This window comes from Dermochelys coriacea, chromosome 6, assembly GCF_009764565.3.
Source record: "Dermochelys coriacea isolate rDerCor1 chromosome 6, rDerCor1.pri.v4, whole genome shotgun sequence".
Taxonomy (NCBI): domain Eukaryota; kingdom Metazoa; phylum Chordata; order Testudines; family Dermochelyidae; genus Dermochelys; species Dermochelys coriacea.
The window spans coordinates 18,856,096-18,877,945 of NC_050073.1; the positions used below are offsets into that span (position 1 = coordinate 18,856,096).

At 40.6% G+C, this 21,850-nt stretch overlaps 1 protein-coding gene across 1 annotated transcript in view; it reads right to left on the reverse strand.

Annotated features, from left to right (window-relative positions):
- Nucleotides 1-789: 789 nt before the first annotated feature.
- Nucleotides 790-21,850, reverse strand: part of MUC6 (mucin 6, oligomeric mucus/gel-forming) — a 52,777-nt gene continuing 31,716 nt past the window's right edge. Inside the window, exons 15-32 of the mRNA XM_043516365.1 lie at nt 21,090-21,227; nt 19,877-20,038; nt 19,351-19,445; nt 18,704-18,836; nt 17,709-17,958; nt 16,715-16,767; nt 16,497-16,606; nt 15,314-15,465; nt 14,244-14,385; nt 13,408-13,518; nt 11,567-11,752; nt 10,747-10,986; nt 9,976-10,132; nt 8,976-9,122; nt 7,707-7,769; nt 6,699-6,749; nt 5,351-5,698; nt 790-881 (exon numbers count right to left, since the gene is read on the reverse strand). Of these exons, the coding sequence (XP_043372300.1) occupies nt 790-881; nt 5,351-5,698; nt 6,699-6,749; nt 7,707-7,769; nt 8,976-9,122; nt 9,976-10,132; nt 10,747-10,986; nt 11,567-11,752; nt 13,408-13,518; nt 14,244-14,385; nt 15,314-15,465; nt 16,497-16,606; nt 16,715-16,767; nt 17,709-17,958; nt 18,704-18,836; nt 19,351-19,445; nt 19,877-20,038; nt 21,090-21,227 (2,630 nt within the window). The remainder of the gene's footprint in view (nt 882-5,350; nt 5,699-6,698; nt 6,750-7,706; nt 7,770-8,975; nt 9,123-9,975; nt 10,133-10,746; nt 10,987-11,566; nt 11,753-13,407; nt 13,519-14,243; nt 14,386-15,313; nt 15,466-16,496; nt 16,607-16,714; nt 16,768-17,708; nt 17,959-18,703; nt 18,837-19,350; nt 19,446-19,876; nt 20,039-21,089; nt 21,228-21,850) is intronic.

Sequence of the window (21,850 nt, forward strand, 5' to 3'; positions counted from 1 at the left end):
CTTCAGACCTGCTTTGCCTCTCACTCTCTGACTCTCTACTAGTTCAGCAGTTTTCCAGTGCTGTAGTTTCTACCACTTTGCTCTCCATTGTGCCCTTGGCACCTTCAAGCTATATCACAGAGCTGCTGGGTTCATTGGCACTGCAGCTCATACTACTCACAATGGAATTGAGGCTGACACCAAACTCGGCATCAAAGTTTCCCCTCAACGCTAGTGCATCCTTTGACACAGTCACTGCCCTGGCAGCAGATCCTGTCATTGAGCTTGGTACCATTGTTGACCTCAGTGCCAGCACCTCCTCCAGTACTGAGTAGAAGTTTGTCTTGTTCAGTACCACTGGTGCCAAGTCCCTGTTCCTCTTCGGCACTGATGCTGCCCCCATTTTGGACATTGGATGAGTCCAATTGTTTGTTTGCTTCATCAGGAATGGCTCTCCTGTTGTAACAGGGACTCTCCAGGACTCCTTGAAATCCAGGGTTTGTCCTCCCCTTCTTCCTCACCCCATAGGCACCAGAGACCATCTTTGGATCACCATCAGTACCGAGATTGGCATTGTTCCCGCAGTCAAGACAGGTCTCTTGTCCCAGTGCCCATTGATCACCCATGCCATATTTGTTTGCCCAGTGGCCTCCTTGGGATTCTCATTGGTCTTTGAGGTCCCATTTGTTGACCTGCTCCACAGCAAGATCACCAGTCCCATTGGTGTCTCCTGTTTCTGAACCATTGCAGAAGTAACCACTGAACCTGTCCCCTCTGGGCCTTCAGGGTTATCCGACTGGTTCCTGTTGTTCAAGAACAGGATCCATTGTTGGCACAGCAAACCACTTCTTCGTCCTCTCCAGATGACTCTACTGTGCCAGACTTCTCCTCTTCCTTTATGCCTGAGGTCTTAAAGGCATATCAGAACTTCCTGAGGCATATGACCACTATCTTAGGCATCCAGGCTGAATTTCTGCAGGCCCTTTGGAATACTCCCACGTCATTGCCTCCCACAGAAAAACATGCAGGGAAGTGGTGCCCCATCCTCATGCAGGGTTTTGAGGGTTTCTACTCCCACCTGGCCCTAACTCTTGTGGCAATTGCAGAAAATGACAGGACACAATGGGGAAGATATAAACCTATGCCTAAGGGCAAGAAGTCCAAAATGATGGACTTGATGGGTCTACTATTTCCTGCAGATGTATATCATTGGCCAGCAGGCATTGCTCTCTAAATACAACTTTGTTAATTGGGCAGCCATGTCTAAGTTTGAGGACAAGTTGCCGGAATCCTCCAGGGTCGAGTTTAAGGCATTCATTTCAGTGGGCTTTACTGTAGCCAAGACTTTGCTACAGTCATCCATGGACGTGGCAGATGCCTCGGGCAAAATTATGGCATCAGATGTGACCATGAGGAGGGCCTCATAGCTGCAGAATTCAGACATTGCACCTGATGTACAGCAGACCACTGAGGAATTACCTTTTGATGATTGGGTTTTGTTTTTGGAAAAGACCAATGAAACCCTGCAGTCTTTTAAGAATTCCCAAGCTACTTTGAGTTCCTTGGGAGTTTATACTCCACCTGTACAGAGATACCACTATAGCAGTCAGCAGCGACAGCAGAAATACTGCTCACAATATTTCTTCAGGTGGTCCTCCTTTCCTGTAAGACAGTGGGACTATCCCAGGAAGGGGCACAGATTTCAGAAATGAAGAACATCTGGTTCAGGATTTGGTTAGCTGGCTCTTCCTTCCTCAGCATCCAGGAAGTGGCCATTTTGACTTGTGTGTCCAAGACAGCAATCCAATGGTGGTCTCTCTCCATCTCCATTCCCCCTGTTCAGGAACAGGCTGGCTTGTTTTTACAATGTTTGCAAATCAATTACCACAGACAGCTGGGTTTGGGATGCTTATTTCCACATAGCAATTCTCCTAAGCCACAGGAGGTTTTTCATGGCAGACCAGCACTATCAGTCCAGCATGATCCCTTTTAGTCTGTCTTTGGCTCCCTGGGTTTTTACCAAATGCATGATTGTAGTGACACTGTACCTCAGGAAGAGGAGAATCATATCTTCCAGTATCTGGATGATTGGCTACTGAAGGGCAAGTTCAGAGAGGCTGTTCTCTCTCATGTTCAGTTCATGCTACACTTACTTGACTGTTTAGGTCTCATCCTAAACAGCAGAAAATAAACACTGGTCCCAACTTAAAGATTCAGGTATGTTGGGACTCTGATAGTTGAAAGTGTTTCTGCTGACTGAATGATTCCACATGATTCACCACCTATGTTTGGAACTGCACTCTCAACTCTCAACAGCTCAAGTATGCGTGAACATGCTAGGCCATATGGTAGTCCAATTTGCTAGATTGCACCTTTGTCTTCTTCAAACATGGCTGAATTTGATCTATCCTGTGACTTGTCATCCCTTGGACAGACTGGTATGACTTCCTCTGCTGATCCTGGACTCCTTACAGTGGTGGACCATTCAGGGCAATGTTTGCCAGGGCATTCCCTTTGGTTAGTGCCCACTGACCACAACTATTGTGACTGATGCCTCCTTAGTATGTTGGGGAGTGCATCTGAGGTAGCCAAAATTTCAAGCCCTGTGGTTGAAACAGGAAGCTTCTTTGCATATCGGCAACCTGTAGCTCCATGCCGTCTACAGTGTCTGCATGTCACAGCCCCTTCGAGATCATATCAGTGACTTGATGGTGCACATCCTTACTAACAATACCACTGTGATGTATTATGTGAACAGATAGGTGAGAACACATTCCAGTGTGCTGTGTCAGGAGGCAATCAGACTCTGGAAGTTTTGCATCAGGAAAAACATTACCCCCCATAGTCAATCATTTACCTAGGATCCAGAATCAGCTGGCAGATCACCTCAGCAGAAATTTCTCCCTAAGTCACGAGTGGTCTCTGAAGTGTCCTGCAGTCTGTCTTTGGGGTTTCGGACAGTGTGACAATAGGCCTGTTTACCATGAGAGGCAACAAGAAATGCTGACTGTTTTTCTCTCAGGGAGTAAGGGGTCTCAGTCCAGGGTCCCTGACCAATGCTTCTCATTTGAGCTGGAAATTGACACTCCTGTATGCTTTTCCTCCAATTCTGATCATCCCACAGGTCATTCTCAAGCTGAAATTGGATTGTGCCAGGCTCATTCTCATGGTTCCAGCATGGCAGAGACAGTATTGGTTCTCCAACTTCCTTGCATTATTGTTAGGCCTCACATATTTCTTCTTCTTCACCCTGACCTCCTCACTCAGCATCATGCTTAGATTTTGCATCCCGTGCTCCGCTCCGTGCATCTCATGGTGTGGATGCTGTGTGGTTAGATTAAGAGAAGGAACAGTGTTCAGAGTTGGTCTGGCAAATCTTGCTTAATAGTAGAAAGCCTCAACCAGAATGCCCTATTTGGCCAAATGGAAGCAGTTCTCAATGTGGTCATTATCCCAGGGAATTCACCCAAAGATGCCTTGTATTCAGGACATCTTGGAGTAACTGTTACATCTCCAGTCTTCTGGTCTTGCATTTAGTTCATTGAGAGTGCACCTGGTGGTTATTTCAGTGTTTCATCCACCCATCCATGGGAAGTTGGTATTTTCAAACTCAATGGTAGTTAGGTTCTTGAAAGGAGTCACTCATCTCCAACCTCTAGTGAAAGCACCGGTTCCTTTGTGAGACCTTAACGTTGTCTTAGTTGCTCTTATGAGACCTCTGTTCGAGCCTCTAGCAACTTTTCCGTTCTCCCTTCTGAATCAAAAAACTGCTTTCCTTGTGACGATAACATCTTCAAGGAAAGTATGTGAATTGCTGACTTTGATAGGAGAGTCTCCTTACATGCAGTTTTCCAAAGACAAAGAAAACCTGTGGCCACAACCTAAGTTTTTATCTAAAGTGGTTTCTCAGTTTCACTTGGACCAAGTTATATATCAACCTATATTCTTCCCTAAGCCACATTCAACCCCGGATGAGCAGTGTCTTTACATGTTGGAGGTCAGGTGATGCTTGGCTTTTTACTTGGATAGAACTAAACCTTTCCAGTTTTCATTTTGTCTGTTTGTTATGGACCAAATGAAGGGGTAAGCAGTCTCTTCATAGATGAACTCCAGGTGGATAATTTCCTGCATCAAGAGAGCATATGGAGTAGCTCAGACTGTGCCTCCTCAAAGGGAGTGAGCTTATTCCAGGAGGGCCTTGACAATGTCAGCGGCATTTCTAAGTGACATTCCTATATTTGACATTTTCAGGGCTGCCACTTGGTCCTTTGTACGTATGTTTACAAACCACTATGCTGTTGCTACTGCTTCCAGCTCAGATGAAAACTTTGGGAAGGCAATCCTGCAGTGCTTGTTTAAATAGAATCCAAGCCCCACCTCCTGTGAGTACTACTTGTGAGTCACCTACATGGAATACATGGCTGCATCCACTCAAAGAAGAAAAAAAAGTTATTTAACTGTATTATAACAGTTCTTCGAGATGCGATGCAGATGTGTATACCACAACCCTCTCTGTGTTCCCCACTGCGCTGGGGTCTGTACTCCTGATATTCGGTGCAAAGGAAGTTAGGAGGGTGAGGAAGGTGCTGCCCTTATATAGCCAGGGGACCGACTAGGGCCACAAGTTGCAAATGCTGCCAATATAGGTACTGCTAGGCAAATATCTCTGGCTTCTGTGTTCTGGGTGCATGCACACCCACATGGAATACACATCTGCATCACCTCTCGAAGAACAATAGTTACAATGCAGGCAAATAACCATTTTTTTAGAAGCTAAATTACCTTAAGATGCTATCTGCATTGCTCATGTCCAAGTCTGGTATGGATCACAACTTTCTCTGCAGTTGCAGCTCTTGCAAGTTGAGGATGCTCCTACTTTTAGTATTTATTTTAGGGCATGACAAACTGATATTAGAGTTCTCTGCTGTTCAAAATAAAGTTTCACTCTCATGGCATTTGTATAACAAACAAAACATTAATTGTTAATATCTTCAGTGCTATTTGAATAGGTAAGATTTTCAGTTCTCTAGGCATAAATGATTTATATTGCAAAAATCTAAAGCTAGGGAATAACTTTTATTTTTAAAAAAGCACAGTATTGAGTGTACAATTTGTACAATAGGATGGGAATTAAGTCTAGGTAAAATTGGTGGCGCTTCCTCTGTCTTTCATAAACTCAGTTTTTCTTGAATATGGATTGAATTTCATAGTGACACAAAACCCCATATTCTTCACACTTTTAAATAATTCCATTATGCAGCCTACACAAGTTTTTCTTAACAGTGTACTTTTTTTAAACATGCTGACAATTGGAAAAATGTAATTTATTAGAAAGAATGGCAGTAATGAGAAAAAAACCAAAACAACATACCAGTTGTTGAGATGACTGTAGGGGTGATTGGTGTTTCTGAGGTTGGTGATATGGTTGTTTTGGTGGTGGTTATTGGTGTAGTAATCTCAGTTAATGTTATGATTGGGGTAGTTGACAGTGTTGTCTTTTTCGTAACAGTGGTTACTGGTATGGAGTGAGTAGTGGATTTGATTGTGATAGGTGTTGTTTTTATGGTTATTTTTGTAGTAGATAGGGTGGTTGGTGTAGTGCTTAAAATAGTGTGCATGGTGGACTCTGTGGATGTAGTGGCTGTTGGTGATATGGTAGTAGTTGGTGTTTCAACTGTAGTAGTGCTTCTTGGTGTTTTAGTTTGTACTGTTGTCATTACTACAAAAGAAAATAATACAAATATGGATACTGAGTACAAGAAATAATTTTTAGTAATGAATTTCTATAAATACATGTCATATGAATAGAAAAATGATTTTAGGAAGAAGTAATATTACAAATATCTTTTATTATACATACACAATTTGACATAACTTAAATACCCTCCCCTTCTCTGTCACTTAATAATGTACTGACAAATGGCTCAGAGTAGGAAGATGTCACAAAAACTTTATTCAGTTTTTCTTTCTTCAATATACTTTTAAGTTATTTCAGCAGTCTTAAATAATACTGACTAAGAGCTATGGAAATTAGTCTATTATCCTCTGAATTTTACAGTGTGGACAGTTGGCACTGTAATCTTTTCCACACTGCCCTTCCATTGGCCTTGATTTTACATAGATTTTACATGCTTTGAGTTCCAGTGACATCATAGGAATTCCACGCAAGTGTAAGGGTCAGCAACTTTAGATCTCTTTAACATATGGGACAAGTATGTCTTGACTGTTATGTGGAATGAGCACTTCTAAGATTGAGAGACTGTTTGATCTCCAGGCCTGATCAGTCATTAGTCTCTGAAGACTACCAATTAGTCACAATTGTGATGCATACACCTCTCCACTAAGAACTGGGCTGAGACTACTGATTAATTTCATATAGAAGTAGGCCAAGTCAGGTGATAATTGTCTTTTGTCAATCTCAGCTTGTCCTGAATTTTAACCAGTAGAGATATTTCATTTCTAATATCTTGAAGAATTCAGTAATCACAATCCCGCTATAACTTCCTTCTGAATTTAAGACAAAACATTCAAGAGAGTTTTGTGTAATGCCAGGATATATATCATTATTGCATCTTAAGCATTTCAGAAAAAAGTGAAATAATCTTACAAGGACAAAAAAGTGCTTACTATTGAAAACGAGAAGTCAATAAATATATATCTCTGGAAGATAATATCTGACTATTATATCACATATTATTTCCACTGACTACAGAACTAACCTGTTGAAGGTGTAGAGGTTTCAGGGGTCGTCCTAATGGGCTCATGTCCTGCTGTGTAAAGATAGAAGAAAAGTTTTAACATGTGAATGAGAACAAATTAAGAAGCTATTTCAAAAGGGAGAGTTTACAGAATGAGTGAAAAATGAAAGAATAGCAACAGTCAGCAAGACATCCCTGAAAATGCTCAATTCTTATACATTTCATTGCAAATCTTTATTTCAGTAGAAACAAACAATATTGAGGAAATTAGTACTTTGTTTGAATGACCATGCTTTTGCTATCTTTGTCACTATGTTCATGTTTAAGGATAGCTTTATTTCTCAGGAAAATGTACATATGGATTTTCTGCAGATTGTATAGCCCCAATTACTAGGAGCCTGGAATGAAGGTTGTTATTGTATAACATGGAAATTACCCTGGATCCAACATCTGGATGCAGATCCAAATTTTGCAGCTTTGAGTCTATCTGTAATATTATCTACCTATCTATGTTTTTATAAGATTCCCCAAAACTGTGATATAGGGGCATCACTTAGTAGTAAAGATTTCAAAAGTGATAAAAAGCAGGCATGTTCGAAAAGGAACTTGTTAGATAAAGTCTAGGAACTGGATTCTGTCCAGTGCCAGAACTCCACTCACTGTGGGAAAGGTGTCAGGAAGCCAGTTATTTTCAGGAGCACTGAGACGTTTATAAAATGCTCAAGCTTAGAATGAAGGTAACCTTTCATCACAACTATTAAAAGCAATGTGAGCATTCCAACTACTATTGAATTTACAATGCCTCAGAGTCTGACTTTTTTAGTTGCCTGTTTTCATTTAACCATCTGATGATGAGTTCGCAGTAGAGCAACACAATTATTACCGAGGAGATTTGTGCTTGGATGAGCAGTCATCATTAATCGATAGGTATTAAGAACAAACTCCTCCTTCAAAGGATTCAGCTTATTCAATTTGTAATGCTTCTAGCTTTTGCAAAGGAAGAGGGTGACTGTATAAATCTCTACTTACTGCAAGGCTTGCACTGTCCCTCCTCGTGATCAAAATATTCATTGTGTGAGCAGTTGTAACAGCCTGGAGATTGGGGAGAGCAGTACATTATTCAGTCCTCAGATAATAGCAGTTTTCTATAACCTTTCTTCCTAAACATGTAGGTACTAATATAATAATATGAAGTTAACAGAAAATGAACATGTATTGACCACAAGCTGTGCCTGTCATTTAACCAGTGGCATCTCCAAATTCCTTAAGGCAATTTCTCTTGATATGGTAAGAATTAGAAGCTTCACATTCAAGACAGGCTGAGCTAATTAAAGCACTCAGTGTACTATGGATTCTATGTCAATTACTTATCATTGTGATATTAGTAAGAGAAGGTAAAGATGAACATACTACAGTAAGACTATGTAACCACTGCTCCAAGAATTATGCTAATGAAACATCATTGTCTTAACCACTGGTTAATACAGTAAAAAATAACTATTGTGTTATTATTTTCAGCTTTATAAAGTTATTGTGACAGATATTACAACCACATGCAATATCTTTGGGGACCATATTGTATTAAATTAATGAATGGTTTATATAACACTATAGGCCACGCATTGTATGCAACTCCAGGTGGGGAGGTTACCACAGCTCCTCCAGGAACCAAAGCCAGTGAGATGTGATTAAGGTGAATCACTCAGGTTGTAAACACCTCTGGAGAGGTGTCACACCAAAGTCAGCTTGCATATACTGGTTCAAACTGGGTTTTCAAGAGACCACCAGACAAAGAATGGACTTCTGGGTTTAAACTGGGTTTAAACTAACATAGGGCCGCCTTCTGATTCAGCAAATGGACAGGACCCTTGTGGAAGAATTGGAAGAACTTTGGCTTACTAGGACCCTATAAGGCTGATGGGTGACCTCTGAGAAGTTTTTAGCATGCATATAGGAACTTTTATTGTTTGTATGTGTTTTCTCTGTAATGCTTTTACCCTAAGAATACATGTATTTAGTTTTTGTGAGGCTTAGTGGTAACTGGTATATACTGCTGTAGCCCCTGGAGAAAGGTTAACCACAGGTACTGGACCCGGGTCCAACCTGCTGGGGAAATCTCAGTTAAGTGGAGAGGGACTGCAAGCCTAAACCCACAGTCTGGAGGGAGAGAGGCATGGATCTCTGCCTGAGAAGCATGATGGCTAGGAGCTTGAAACCATAAGTGGGTGTCCTCGAGGAAGACTTAGGGTGGGAGGATGGTCAAAAGTGCAGCTAACCCAGAAATTGTGAAATCATTACCTTCAATGTTGACATATTTGTAGTTTTGTTGTGGGCAATTACAAGGTCGGTAATGCCAGGTGCAATTTTGTTCATCCCAGTAATTATAGCTGTAGGTGCCCTCACTGCCTGACTTTTGGTGTGTGTTGAAGTAGTCACAATAGACAGCTGAAAAAAGCAAAAACAGAATAAAAGGTTGAATTTTTCAATTTATGGAATGTAATTCCTTAAAGGATTCAGAATAGGAAGAAGAAAGCGACTCAACAGTACTTGGTGATTCGATGTAAGCCCTCCATCCTTCTCTGTGGGTGAACTGATTTGAATCTGTGTTCTAGTGAGGTGTGAGTTAATTTCCTCCTTTCATAAGAAAAGGGGCAGATACAGGCATTTAGATATTTGCAATGTATAATATATTGATGTGTTAAATGGAAGCTATGAAGAACTACAGCTTTAAAGGTTTGTTTATAATACTCTGTGAAGCCTGTGCATAACATTTCTGCTATATAGCAACCATTGATAATTTTTCTTGCTTTATGGATCCCCAGCCAACACAGCTTTCTCTGTTATTTCCTTGCAATCGCACAAAGATGATTTCATCACAACTATGAAAACAGGTTTTGTTTGTTTGTTTGTTTTTTTACAATACTGTGTTCCCTCTACTGGCCAGTTGGCTGTCAGTTCTGCAGTAGCAACAGGGAAAATATATTGCAAGATTATTATTTGTGACTGTAGATTTTTCTCCCTCATTTCTTCACGACACGGTAATGTGTTTCTGGTGAGATTAATGCTGACGAAATGTGCAAAGTTATGAGCACTAGAGGATGAAGTCATCCATTTATTGAGAGCACAGATACAACATGGGAAATGGCTGCACAAGCAATCCCCCATGCTGCCCCATCAATGTACTTTAATCCTATAATAATATGTTCCTTTACAGTTGGTCAAAGTGTAAAATGAATTGAAAACAAAAGCTCGTAATAAAAATCATGTGTCGTTTTTTAAAGGTGTTCAAGAAACTTACGACAGAACTCTGGGGCTCTCCAGTCAATGCAGACACCTACATCTAAGCATGCCTTGGCATACACTGCAATGGCATTACACATGCATTCGCAGTCTCCTCCATTGTCACACCCACAGGAGTCTCGGACACAGGCATCATAATAAGGCATGCGGTATACCTTGGGTTGAGAGAGAAGGAATAAATTAGTTAATCAGGATTCTCTTGTACCTGTGCATTGGTCAATAAAGTTTCTTTCCTGTTTCTAGCTGGGCTAAACTATAGATGTTAGCTCAGGGTAAAGGGAGAACATTCAGAACACAATCTGCTCTGCTAAATGAGAGTATGAATTATTCCTCTAGTTGTTGTGTAGTAAAATAAGCACACCAATAACACAATTCCAATTCAAACTTAGGCACTGCAAAATATTAATAGAAAATTATGACATTTTGAAGGAAATCTCTAGATCCATATGTATACTTCAACAGCTATATAGTTTCCATGTGATTAGGCAGCAAAACAAATCAGCTCAAATAGAGGCACCTAAGTTCAGCAGTTTCATACCCTGCACGGACACACATGAACACTGTTCACATTTCTCATTTGAGCTCGCTTCTTGAAGACCATTTACAAACAGGAAGTACAAAATATTAAAGTGAAGCAGGTGCAAAAATACATTTCATGCATGTGGCATTAATGCATCTTGGGGAGGAGGAAGGTAAATATTGAAGTGTGAGGGGATCATCCTTTGGAATACTGTAGACTATGTGTAAAGAAGGTCAAAAACTTGCTTACCTTACTGTGACATGGAGCAAAGACCTGGCTGTTGATGATGGAACACTTCCTCTCTGCCCAAGCTTTACGATAAGGGTTCTTGCTACAGGGATCAACTATAAAGAACACATCCCCACACATAGGATTTTCCTTCCAAGAATTTACAAACTCCAGTTCATTTGCTGCCACGTATTTGCTTCGGGTTTCAAAGTCATCTCTCATGTTCCCATTGTAATTCCCACACAAACCGCAGAGGTGATCCTAAATGAAGAAATGAAAGCATTAATATTAGGTTGCCCCCTATTTGCTAATTACAACCAATTGTCTGAATTCTCTTTCTGTTATCTGCACTACTTCCTGTTTCTGATCCATGATTGCAATCTGTAAATACTGTGCCACATACTGTTAGTTTTTTGTTTGTACAGCCTTTCTCATTAAATGAACAATGTAAGGAAACAGTGGAGTTCTTCCTCAATAGTGTTCATACATAGAGATATAATTTGCACCTTTATGAGGTCAAAATAAATTCAAATGCCCTGTACAAATTTCCCTGCCCTTCTGGAGGATGAAAGGATGTGTTGTCATTTGGACAATATATGAGCTATCAGTCAAAGATTCATGTTGTTGTGAAGTTGGGTAAGCAGCTAATAAGCAGCATCCAGTGAAGATCTCTGCTGCTCTAGGAGGGATGGGATTTATGAGAGGCCTTCCTAGGAGACCCCTGCTGCTGTAGAAAGTTGTTACAATTGCCATCTCATGTGCAGTTTGATTTGAATGTGGGGGTAAATGTATTTAACTAAGAAAGTTAAGGAAAGTTTATTAGGAAGTTACTTTGAATTACCTGTGCTTCTCTGAAGATCTTGATGAAAATATTCATGTGCTTGTTCCAGATAAGAGTCATGTTGTATTTTCCTGGGATAATGATATCGAACATCAGGTGAAGGGCATTCTTTTTCACGTGGAATTGTGTCAGAGGATTGTCCCCATATACAAAGTAGGTTCCCTCTGCCAGTGTAAGTGTCATATTCTGAAAGCAAATTGGCCTGTAAGTTATATCTCTCAGTATGTCCCTTTCTGTCTTCGTAACATTACCAGGAATCACTAAAGGGCGTGCTACAGATTGTCATTTCTCTGTTTTTCTGAACTGATTGATTGTGGTTAGATCTTGGAGAATTATTTTTGTCAGCTGAGTCACAGTCCTTAGATGATGAGCATCTCTGCCTGAAGTCTGGTCTACACTACAGATCTATATCAGTATAAACCCTGAGCGATGTAGTTGTACTGACCTAACCCCCCATGTAGACAGCGCTAAGTCAGTCAGAGAGCTTATCCCCTAGACAGAGCTACAGCCTCTCACGGAGGTGGATTATCTGCACTGATGGGAAAGCTCTCTCCTGGGTATAGAGCATCTTCATTAAAGCACCATAGCAGTGCAGCTGCATTAGTGCAGCTGTGCCAATGCAGTGTTTTAAGTGTAGACGTGCCCAGAGTGTCTATCTCTCAACATAATTTCTTGAGGTGTAGATGTAGCCTATGTTATGCTTATCTAAGAAAGCAAAGCAGTGCATGATGCCAAAACATTATTCTCTTCTTCCATCTGCACCAATCCCACACCAAAGTAAAACCTAGCCTGCCCCGAGCTGCCTGGATTTGTTCTATGAATATGCAAGTTTTGATGAACATGAAACAAACCCACCATGTTTCATGGTCAGTGTAGGGTGCAACAGCACTTTGTAATGGACTGTTTTGTTGTATATACCACTGCCATCACACTTATTTTATCTGTGTGCAGCAGGCTGAAGGAGTTTTATTTCCATGATTTAAAATGAGTAGATGCAAAGTTACATGGAGAGATGGTAACTAATATTCAGTTGACCAGTTTTACCTTTCATGCACGCTTGTACTTTTACATCTTTCCTGGTGCACAATAACAGTTGCTTTTGGACCAATAATAGTGTTCCTCTGGAGCAAGTATTTATGAGTTATGTGCAAAAGAAGCTACTAGCTTCTTCAGTTAAAGCATTGGCTTTTTGCCTTTGCTATTGCTAATTAAACAGGTGGCAAGTGTGTACTGTATTAATGATAGTTCCCTGGTCAAAATCTCAACAGTCTGTGGTCCACGTTTGGTTTGCTATTGAAGCTTGACTCTGAGATAATCTGATATTGATGTACTTTTGGCTCCCTCAGGACTAAGAACCAAAAACTTACATGGGAGGATGGAAGTTCTTAGGTAACAGAGAAAATAAGAATAATCACTTTTTCTAGTTTATATCTGCACCAACAGTGAGCTAGTAGAGGAAGTAGAGGCAATTGGAGCCAAAGCCCACTAGCTGGATTAGAGGGATTTTTTAGGATTCATATCCTGACCATGATGAGTCTTCTTTAATTTCACACAACTGCCTTCTTGGCTTCAGTGTGTGGCTCTGGCAATATGGTTGATACTCTTCCATTGCAGGATTCTCCAGTATGAGGGTAAAATCCAAGGCTTTACTCTCATGGTTTTTAGACAGGCCACAACTTTGGGGAGTGAAAGACTGAGATAGGGATTTCAAACTGAGACGATGTGTTAAACTCTGCTCCAAAGCTCTAGATTGCCAAGTAGACTGCCCTATAAGACTTGACTGTAGACTCCTACACTGATATGAGGGCCGACCTGGATGGATAACAGCAACATGAGCTTACCCCAAGGTGGATCTTGATGGACCTGGAGCAGGTGACCCCTGATTTCCCACAGATGACATTCTCGGTCACAATTTTAAAGGTGGAGTGAGAGCTGTTCATACGGCAACCATCCTAAAGGAGAGAAACAGAATTGTGTAACCATTTGAGAGTTCAAAGTAGCAGGGTGAACAAGAAGAATCAATGAGCTTGAACTATCATTTCATGGAATTTGCCTCTCAGCAAAACAGGCCAGCCTCACACAATGTCCCCATTCACTTTGTAGCATGCTATAATTCCATCTCTGACTAGCTTCAAATCCAGTTATCAGATATCAGTGAAATAATTTCAGTGGAATTTGTATACTTGCATCCCTCAGCTTCTGGGGTATTCAATGGCTTGTGGCAGCTTGGGCATTTTATCCATCTCAGAAACCCCATTTTTGCAGGGGGACAGGAGGGAGTCAGTAGGGTACTGCACCCTTCCATGGTGTTATTCTTAGAAGTTCCAATGATCAGACTGCTGATTTGGTTGTAAGAATTACATCACTTCACTAGAAAACACTGTCTAGCTGGTGTAATATGGCTATGTGGGTAGATCATCCACAGGCACTCAAGTATGTTAGGAAATCTTCTTAGTGTCTTTTGTAATTTCATATAAAATGTTGGGATTATGTTTGGTTGGTGGTGGTTTTTTTTGGGGGGGAGGTTGTGTGTGTGTGTGTGTGTGTGTGTGTGTGTGAGTGTAAAGGGTTTTGAGTTGAGGTCTTGAAATGAGCCCTAAATATGTCAGAGTTCATAAATCAAGCCATTTCTTGGCAATTAGAACACTGCCTTAAGAAGCACTAGCACAGATGTTACCGTAGCTAGTATGTATTCGCAGTTGCCATCAAACACAAAGCGCTGTCCATCAAAAGTGGTGACATGTCCTTCTCCATAGAGGGTACATGTTGAGGAGCATCTAGATTTCTGAACACATTTCCATTTGCCTCTTGTACAAGTGCTAGTGGTGAGAAGAAAATTCTTGTTACGAAGATTTCAAGGGCATGCAGCTTTAACTCATCTCCTCTGCATACACCCATTTTGTATATTCTGTATTAACTTCATTGGCAAATTATGATTAATATGGGAACTATAACTTCAAATTTCCTGACTTTTGTGAAAATTAATGCATGCTAAAGATGAAATTTTAAGTATATTTTTCCATTTAATTAACTTTAAAAAAGAAAACATGAGGCATTACAGGTTACATTGCTTTGAGTAAACAGCTCTTCTTGTCACTAAAGCAGATGTTGATGTCCCTTTGGTTATTTTAATGAGAAGGTGTGGACGGGGTACTGGAACAATTTTTATAATGGGGGTGCTGAGAGCCAGTGAACCAAATTGTAAACGCTATATATAATGGAAACCACTTCAAGTCAGGGGGTGGTGCAGCGCCTCCCTGCACCCCTAGTTCCAGCACCTATGGGTGTGGAACTGGAAATGGTAGCAACTGCTGATTGAGAATGTAGCTAGAAAAGATGGAAGTAATATTGATTCGTCAGTTGATCTATCTAGAAAAAGGGAGGAGAATTGTGCTTGCACCTTCAATTGTGGTGTAATTGATATACATTTCTAGTATGGCTTATAGTTCGAGGGCGCTATTGGACCCCCACTGCTTCTGGATGTGCAGACAGCAGCAATTGTCATTTTAGCCTTATCCTTTTTGTGGCTGACCAGCAGAGCATGACCTTTTCTCTTAGATACAGACATTATCACAGTTATCCATGGTTTTATCACTTCTACGCTTTATCATTATGGCAGAATTCCTTTAGCGCTGACCCTCAACTGCTACCTATTCTTCTTCTCCTTGCAACCATACTGTTGCACTGTATGCTTGTACAGCCCAGACAAATAAATAACTAGCAAAGAGAAAACTTGTAGATTCTTACCAGGTTTTGCATTCGGTGTGGATTTCTTCCCCTTTTTTATAAGAGATGCCACCATATTCACAGGGACACTCATCAGGTGGTACACACATTCCGTCAAGATTCTCATATAGCCCATCAGTGCAGACACAGCCTGATTCACACCTAGTGGGTACCTGGGAAAGATCAAGAAATTGCAACATCAGTCATAAAAAATGATGCATGAAGGAAAGGAATGTAAGGAGAATGGATTGAAACATTTTGTTTTTATTGACCTATAGCCTCCCTTCAGTTTTGCTTTGCATTATTTATTTGGTGCCAAGAGTCAGCCTATGATATTACTTAAATCACTTTTACTTGTGCAAGTTAATGCCCTGTTATACTAATTTTACTGCAGTTGTAAAATATAGCCAGTGTCTGATGCATAAGCTTTTTGGGGACTTCTTGAAAAAAGTTGTATTTCATGGGTACCAGCTGCTCCGATAAATGAAGAATAATGTATGTTTCTTTCCAGCCCAGAAGTCTCTTACATTATAATTCTTCTAATTGCTCTGTTTCTTTATTTACTAAGAAACCGTTATTACACTATGAAATATATATATCGTTATGTATGAATATCGATATATACTGTGATTTGTAACTCTTTTCCTGTAATTAGTCAACATTTGGTGCACTTGACATTTTAAAAAAATGATCTATATCTTGATATATAATGTTTTATTGTTTGGCTTGGAAATATACAGGGCAGTTTATTAAGTAAGTATTGCAATTTTCATGAAAATTCACTCTCACTATTATTTATTAATTCTTATATGGCCTCAATTACAGCGGTATCAGAATACATATCTGAAATGTTTTTATCCTCACAACACTTCTGTGACTTAGGCAACTACTATTGTCCCATTTTACAGATGAGGAACTGAGAAAAAGAGATTAAGGGCAAGATTTTTTAAGGTATTTAGGTGCCTTGTGTGATTTTTCAAAACTAATTGATCTTAATGGGTGTTAGGCTTCTAGATGCTTTTGAAAATTCCACTAGGCATCTAAATATCTTTAAAAATCTGGCACAAGGAGACTTGCCCAAGGCTTTTGACAGAGCAAGGAATTGAATGTGGGTCTTCCCAAGTTCCAGGCAACCACTGCTCCACCCTTCCTCTCACAGTGTGTTTCCATCACCGAGATATGATCATAAAGATGTGGAACTCACACATTCAATTCCAGTGGCCAGCATCTGACAGGTAGGGGAACAGGAGGCTCCATATTTGTTCTCTGAATTCTGTGAACATGACACATATTTTTTAGGAGGCTTGCAGTTTTCTAGTGGGGGAAAAAAAGAGAGGAACCGAAAGTTATGAAAGGATAATTCCGCAACATGGGGAAAATAATGCTTTTGAAGGTGAAGGTAAACTGTAGCCAAATGCATACCTGCAGGGTCCTGAGGTTTGCCAGTGCAACTCAGCTTTCCATTAATACAATAGCTAGAAAAGAAAAGAGTATTTCAGTGTACATCCCTTACTAAATGGGACAATTAAAGCTGTTTTATGGTTTTAATTTTTCCTCTTTGAATGCGATACCCTCCTAAGAAAACAATGTTTTCATTGAAGTCAAATGACTTCATCCTTTTCCAAGAGGCAAACATTCCAACTATGCCTCTTGCACCTCTCAGTTCCTTCAAAATGGAATACAAGTCAACTTGCCTCTGCTTACTCTTTGGACTGCAACAATATAACCAGCATTGTCAGTGGTGTATGCAATTTGAGGCACGGATCATGTTTATGTGTTGGCACAGCACCTAGCAGCATAATTGTTATACCTCTTAGTGCTTCTCCAACATTTCCAGGGAAGACTAGATTTAATATGTTTCAGAGTAGCAGCCGTGTTAGTCTGTATTCGCAAAAAGAAAAGGAGTACTTGTGGCACCTTAGAGACTAACAAATTTATTAGAGCATAAGCTTTCGTGAGCTACAGCTCACTTCATCGGATGCATTTGGTGGAAAAAACAGAGGAGAGATTTATATACACACACAGAGAACATGAAACAATGGGTTTATCATACACACTGTAAGGAGAGTGATCACTTAAGATAAGCCATCACCAGCAGCAGGCGGGGGAAAGGAGGAAAACCTTTCATGGTGACAAGCAAGGTAGGCTAATTCCAGTAGTTAACAAGAATATCAGAGGAACAGAGGAATATCTACTCCTTTTCTAGATTTAATATGTGCCTAATATTTCCAACGTAAAAGAACCAAATAATTAAAAAAAAACTTTTGGACCCCCCTTTCTTTTATAAAGAAGCAAAAAAAGGGGGGGGGGCAACAGGACTATTGTAAAAAAAATCTCTGCAGTTTGACAAAACCAAACATATGAACAAATGCCCTCCCTTTGCAGTATGTTCATTTCTTTTAACTCACAAACTTACCAGGTAATGCCACCAATTATAGTTGACTGGTCAGGCAGGATGAACCTCTTATCTTCCAGGTAGCAGTGACACATGGATTTACGCACACATTCACTTCTGTGGTTCAAGTAGGTACCTTTAGGACAGTTGCAGCCATCAATAGGGATGTCAGTAGGATAACATTCCAGGGTTTGGTCGGAAAGTGACAGACACGTTCTATCACAGGCTTCAGTGTGGTAGCTAAATGTCTGATTGCCAGTACAGGAAATGGCTGTAAAATGAAGACAAGAGTGGGAGTTACACTTCATTTCCCTGATCTCCCCTTAAAGGGGTGCTGGAGCCAGGGGAAGGTGCTGAATTATATAATGCCAACAGTTTCAGTGTTAACTGCTTTCTCTTGCTTCCCTCTCTCAGAATGTACAGCCAATCAAAGCATGGCTTGTTATTGAGCTTTGCTGCGAGGAGCAGGAGGGTATCTGGGAGTAGAGTAGGCTCTGCACGTCATCCTTGTAAAAAACCTCAGGATCTGCAGGATTTCCCCCAGATGGAAAATCAACTGACCCTCTGGACGATACCAAAGGATGATGACTATGGGGGTGTGTGTGTCAAAGCACTCATAGTTTCATGAGTAGCTTTAGCGATCTTTGTGCTTCTTCCATGGGAGTTGGTGATAAAGTTCAGAGAACATCCTACTTTTTTGGGTATTTTGCATTTATATTCCTTAGGAAATCAAACCACTCCTAAAATGCGAATTCTGTAGAATTACCCACAAAAATGATTTTTTTGTGCCCCAAACTACTCCATGATACTTAATGATATTTCAGCAGCTTAGAGAGAATTTTAGAAGTGGAACTGGTCTTAACCCAGGAGAGGACAGCAAAGCCCAATTTTGTTCCATATCAAACACTGAAATTTTCCAAATGGAAGTATGTTTTTCTGAGTTTTCTAGGTAGCAGCAATGATATACATATATGCATCTGATTACAAACTTTTAAGAGCTAGTTTGGGTCACTTACTGCAGTTGTCTACAGTGTCCCTCCAGTTTACAAGGATCAGCCCCATTGAAGCACAGATTCTTGCATAAGATCCCATGGCAGAACAAATATAAGGAAAGGTCTCCTCATAGTTACAGGCTTGGTAGATGCATCTCTGAAAACAAACACAGAGTATTCTGTTAGATCAGATGTTTAGAAGTCATCAGCATGCTCAGAAATAAATCATGGAAAATAATGCATTTTATAGATTACACGTAACAATTGAAAATGAACATATCTGTCTGAGTGGCTGATGTAAGTAAAATATACTTAGTACTTATACAGTGCTTTTCATCCTTAGATTTCAAAATGCTCCACAAAGCTGAATGTAGGTACCATTATCTCTATTTTATAGATAGGAAAACTATGCTCAAAAAGGCTCAGTAACCTTGATGATGATCATTTGGGGAAGTTTCTTGGAAAATACTCAATCAATTAGCTGTGTGAGGAAAAAACGTATCCTCTCCTTCCTAGTGACTCGGGAGATAGCAGTCTGTGATCATACCAGACCTCGTCTGGCTAGGGGAGAGATGTTTTTGAATGATTCTTGGTCCTAAGTCCCTCTTGTGGTTCGACACAATGTAGTGCTTCTCACTGCCTCACCTCAAGACCTTAGCAGAAGCTCCTACCTTGTAAAAAGGAGCAGGATTCACCACAGAATGGCATTTCTCAAACACCGTGCCCTTCTTCGTAAGAATGGAGCAATGGGTCTCGGCAGACATTTCTAAATGAGAGAAACAGTCATGGACATTAAGCAATAGAGATGTCAAGAATAAGAGATAAGGAGGTGTCTGTGTCTGTCTTATTTAATTCATTGAGAAGGTAATACTGGTTTTCAGTTACAGAATTGGAAAGTCAGAGACTAAGATCTCAAACGACTTCAGGATATCAGTTGGAGTATCAATAGGAACTTCTCCAACTTATCAAGGCTACTTCAAACCCATAGTCAGATCTTTAGAGAGCGATCTCATCATAGATTGGCTTATACAAGTATATTCTAGAGATCTACATCTTCCTATAGATGAAGGAATCAGTGATGTACAGTCCTCTTCTTCTCTCTTAGACCCTTTGTTCCCTTGTGGATGAGCTTATGGTAATCATTCAGAAAGAGGAAGCCAATTAGGGTGATCTGATAGGTCAGGGCATTCGACTTACTGTTCAATTGACTCATAGAGCAAGGATCTGTGTCCCTCTCTGCAGCAGGATGACAGTTCCCTGATCTCCAGGAGTCCACAAACAGGGCTGCTGTTCCTTCAATAATATCCATGCTGGTCATGAAGTCGTCTGTAGTGTCTCCATTGTAATTGCCACACAACCCTGATCACATGGGGAACACAAGGGATGTTCTTCATAATGAAAAACAGGGAACATTTATAAACTAATGATGATATGTCTTTGCTATATAGTAATAATAAAATGTATCGGTAATTATAACTGAAGTGGTAATGAGTACTATAGATTAAATGGGTTAAGCATTTCTGTTATAAAACTGTTTTTCAATCACTCATAACTTTGTCTGTTTCACTTAGTAAGTTAAAATTCACCAAGTCTGTTCATTTTCTTCAGGTGAATTTGTATGGAAAGTTTTTTGGAGAAAAATAATTCAGTTCTTTTTAAAAATAAAAAGAAAGGGAGAAAATACTCTCCCAATTCCAACTGAAAAAAGTTATTGTGACTTTTTTTGAATGGCTCTAACATTAAAGAAATTAGGTATAGAAAGTTAGAACGTGGCATGGAAAATAGCCCTCACTGAGAACTGGAATTGAGTGTTCCTGTAAAAGTTGACTTTGATTTGGCTGAGTTTTGAGAGCTTGAAGAAATTGCTCTTTCTGCACATGCAATTATTTGGCACTGCTTACAGCATTCTAAACAAAAATTTGTGCAGAATATGTATTCTTGGCTATATCTGCTGCACAGTAAATACATGTATCCCCTCTGGTGCCCATTGATCAAGAGAGCCATTGGGTTCTTAAATAATCCACGCAATCTTCTAAAATGCACAGTGAATTAGGTTGGGCTATATAGGTGCCCTGACTCATTTGATGTGTAGTAAAGTACATGTTGAACAAGGCAGAATTTCACAGGCACTCTTGCTTTTTACAAAGCACACCTTGTAGAAGATAGGTTGGGAAATCAATGTTATTCCAAAAAAGTGTGGATATCACGCCTAGTCTGTGCCACTTCAAATTCTATCAATTGCTTTTGTTCAGGTTGCTGGAAAAGAGCTCTTATCAACACACAATAGCTTTGCATTGTAGCTTTTTAGAATCATAGGAAGAGTTTATCCATTATACAATGGCTATTAAAAGACATAATTTCACCACCTCCCTCCTTCATAATGAAATATGGAGTAGACTGGATTTCTTACCTAGGGTTCTGCCTTTGAAGAGAAGTCCAACTTTTATATAGACCTGAAACACTGGCTGAGTTTGAACTATTAGCTCCAGTCCAAAGGTGGTATACATTTGAATGTGGGTGGAGGACTGTTTGAAAATGGTGATGTCACCTAAAATAAATTAGATCATTTAAAATAATTACTTAGATTTATCTATTTATTTTAAAACTCTGCTTATGCATATATGTTGCCTTCATATGTGCCACTGCACATTTGGGTAACTGCATTATGGATTTTTCACCTTCTCTTGAAACAGCTGCTATTAGCAATTTTGGGAGAAAGGATGTTGGATCAGATGAATGAAATCCAGAGGTGGGCAAACTACGGCCCACAGGCCAGATGTGGCCCGCGGAACTGTCTTGCCCAGCCCCTGAGCTCCTGGTCGGGGAGGCTAGCTCCTGGCCCCTCCCCTGCTGTCCCCTCTCCCCCGCAGCCTCAGATCGCTGCGCCACCAGTGCTCTGCCCCACCACTCCTGCTGGTTAGCGCGGCAGCGTGACTGTGAGCTCCTGCCACTCTGAGTTGCGTGGTAAGGGAGCAGGGGGGTTGCATAAGGGGCAGAGGATCCTGGGGGGCAGTCAGGGGACAGGGAGCAGGAGGCAGAGGTTCTGGGGGGGCAGTCAGGGGACTGGGAATGGGGGGGGTTGGATAGGCATGGGAGTCCAGGGGGGCTTGTCAGGGGGTGGGATGTGGATAGCGGTTGGGGCAGTAAGGGGAAAGGGAGCAGGGGGGTTGG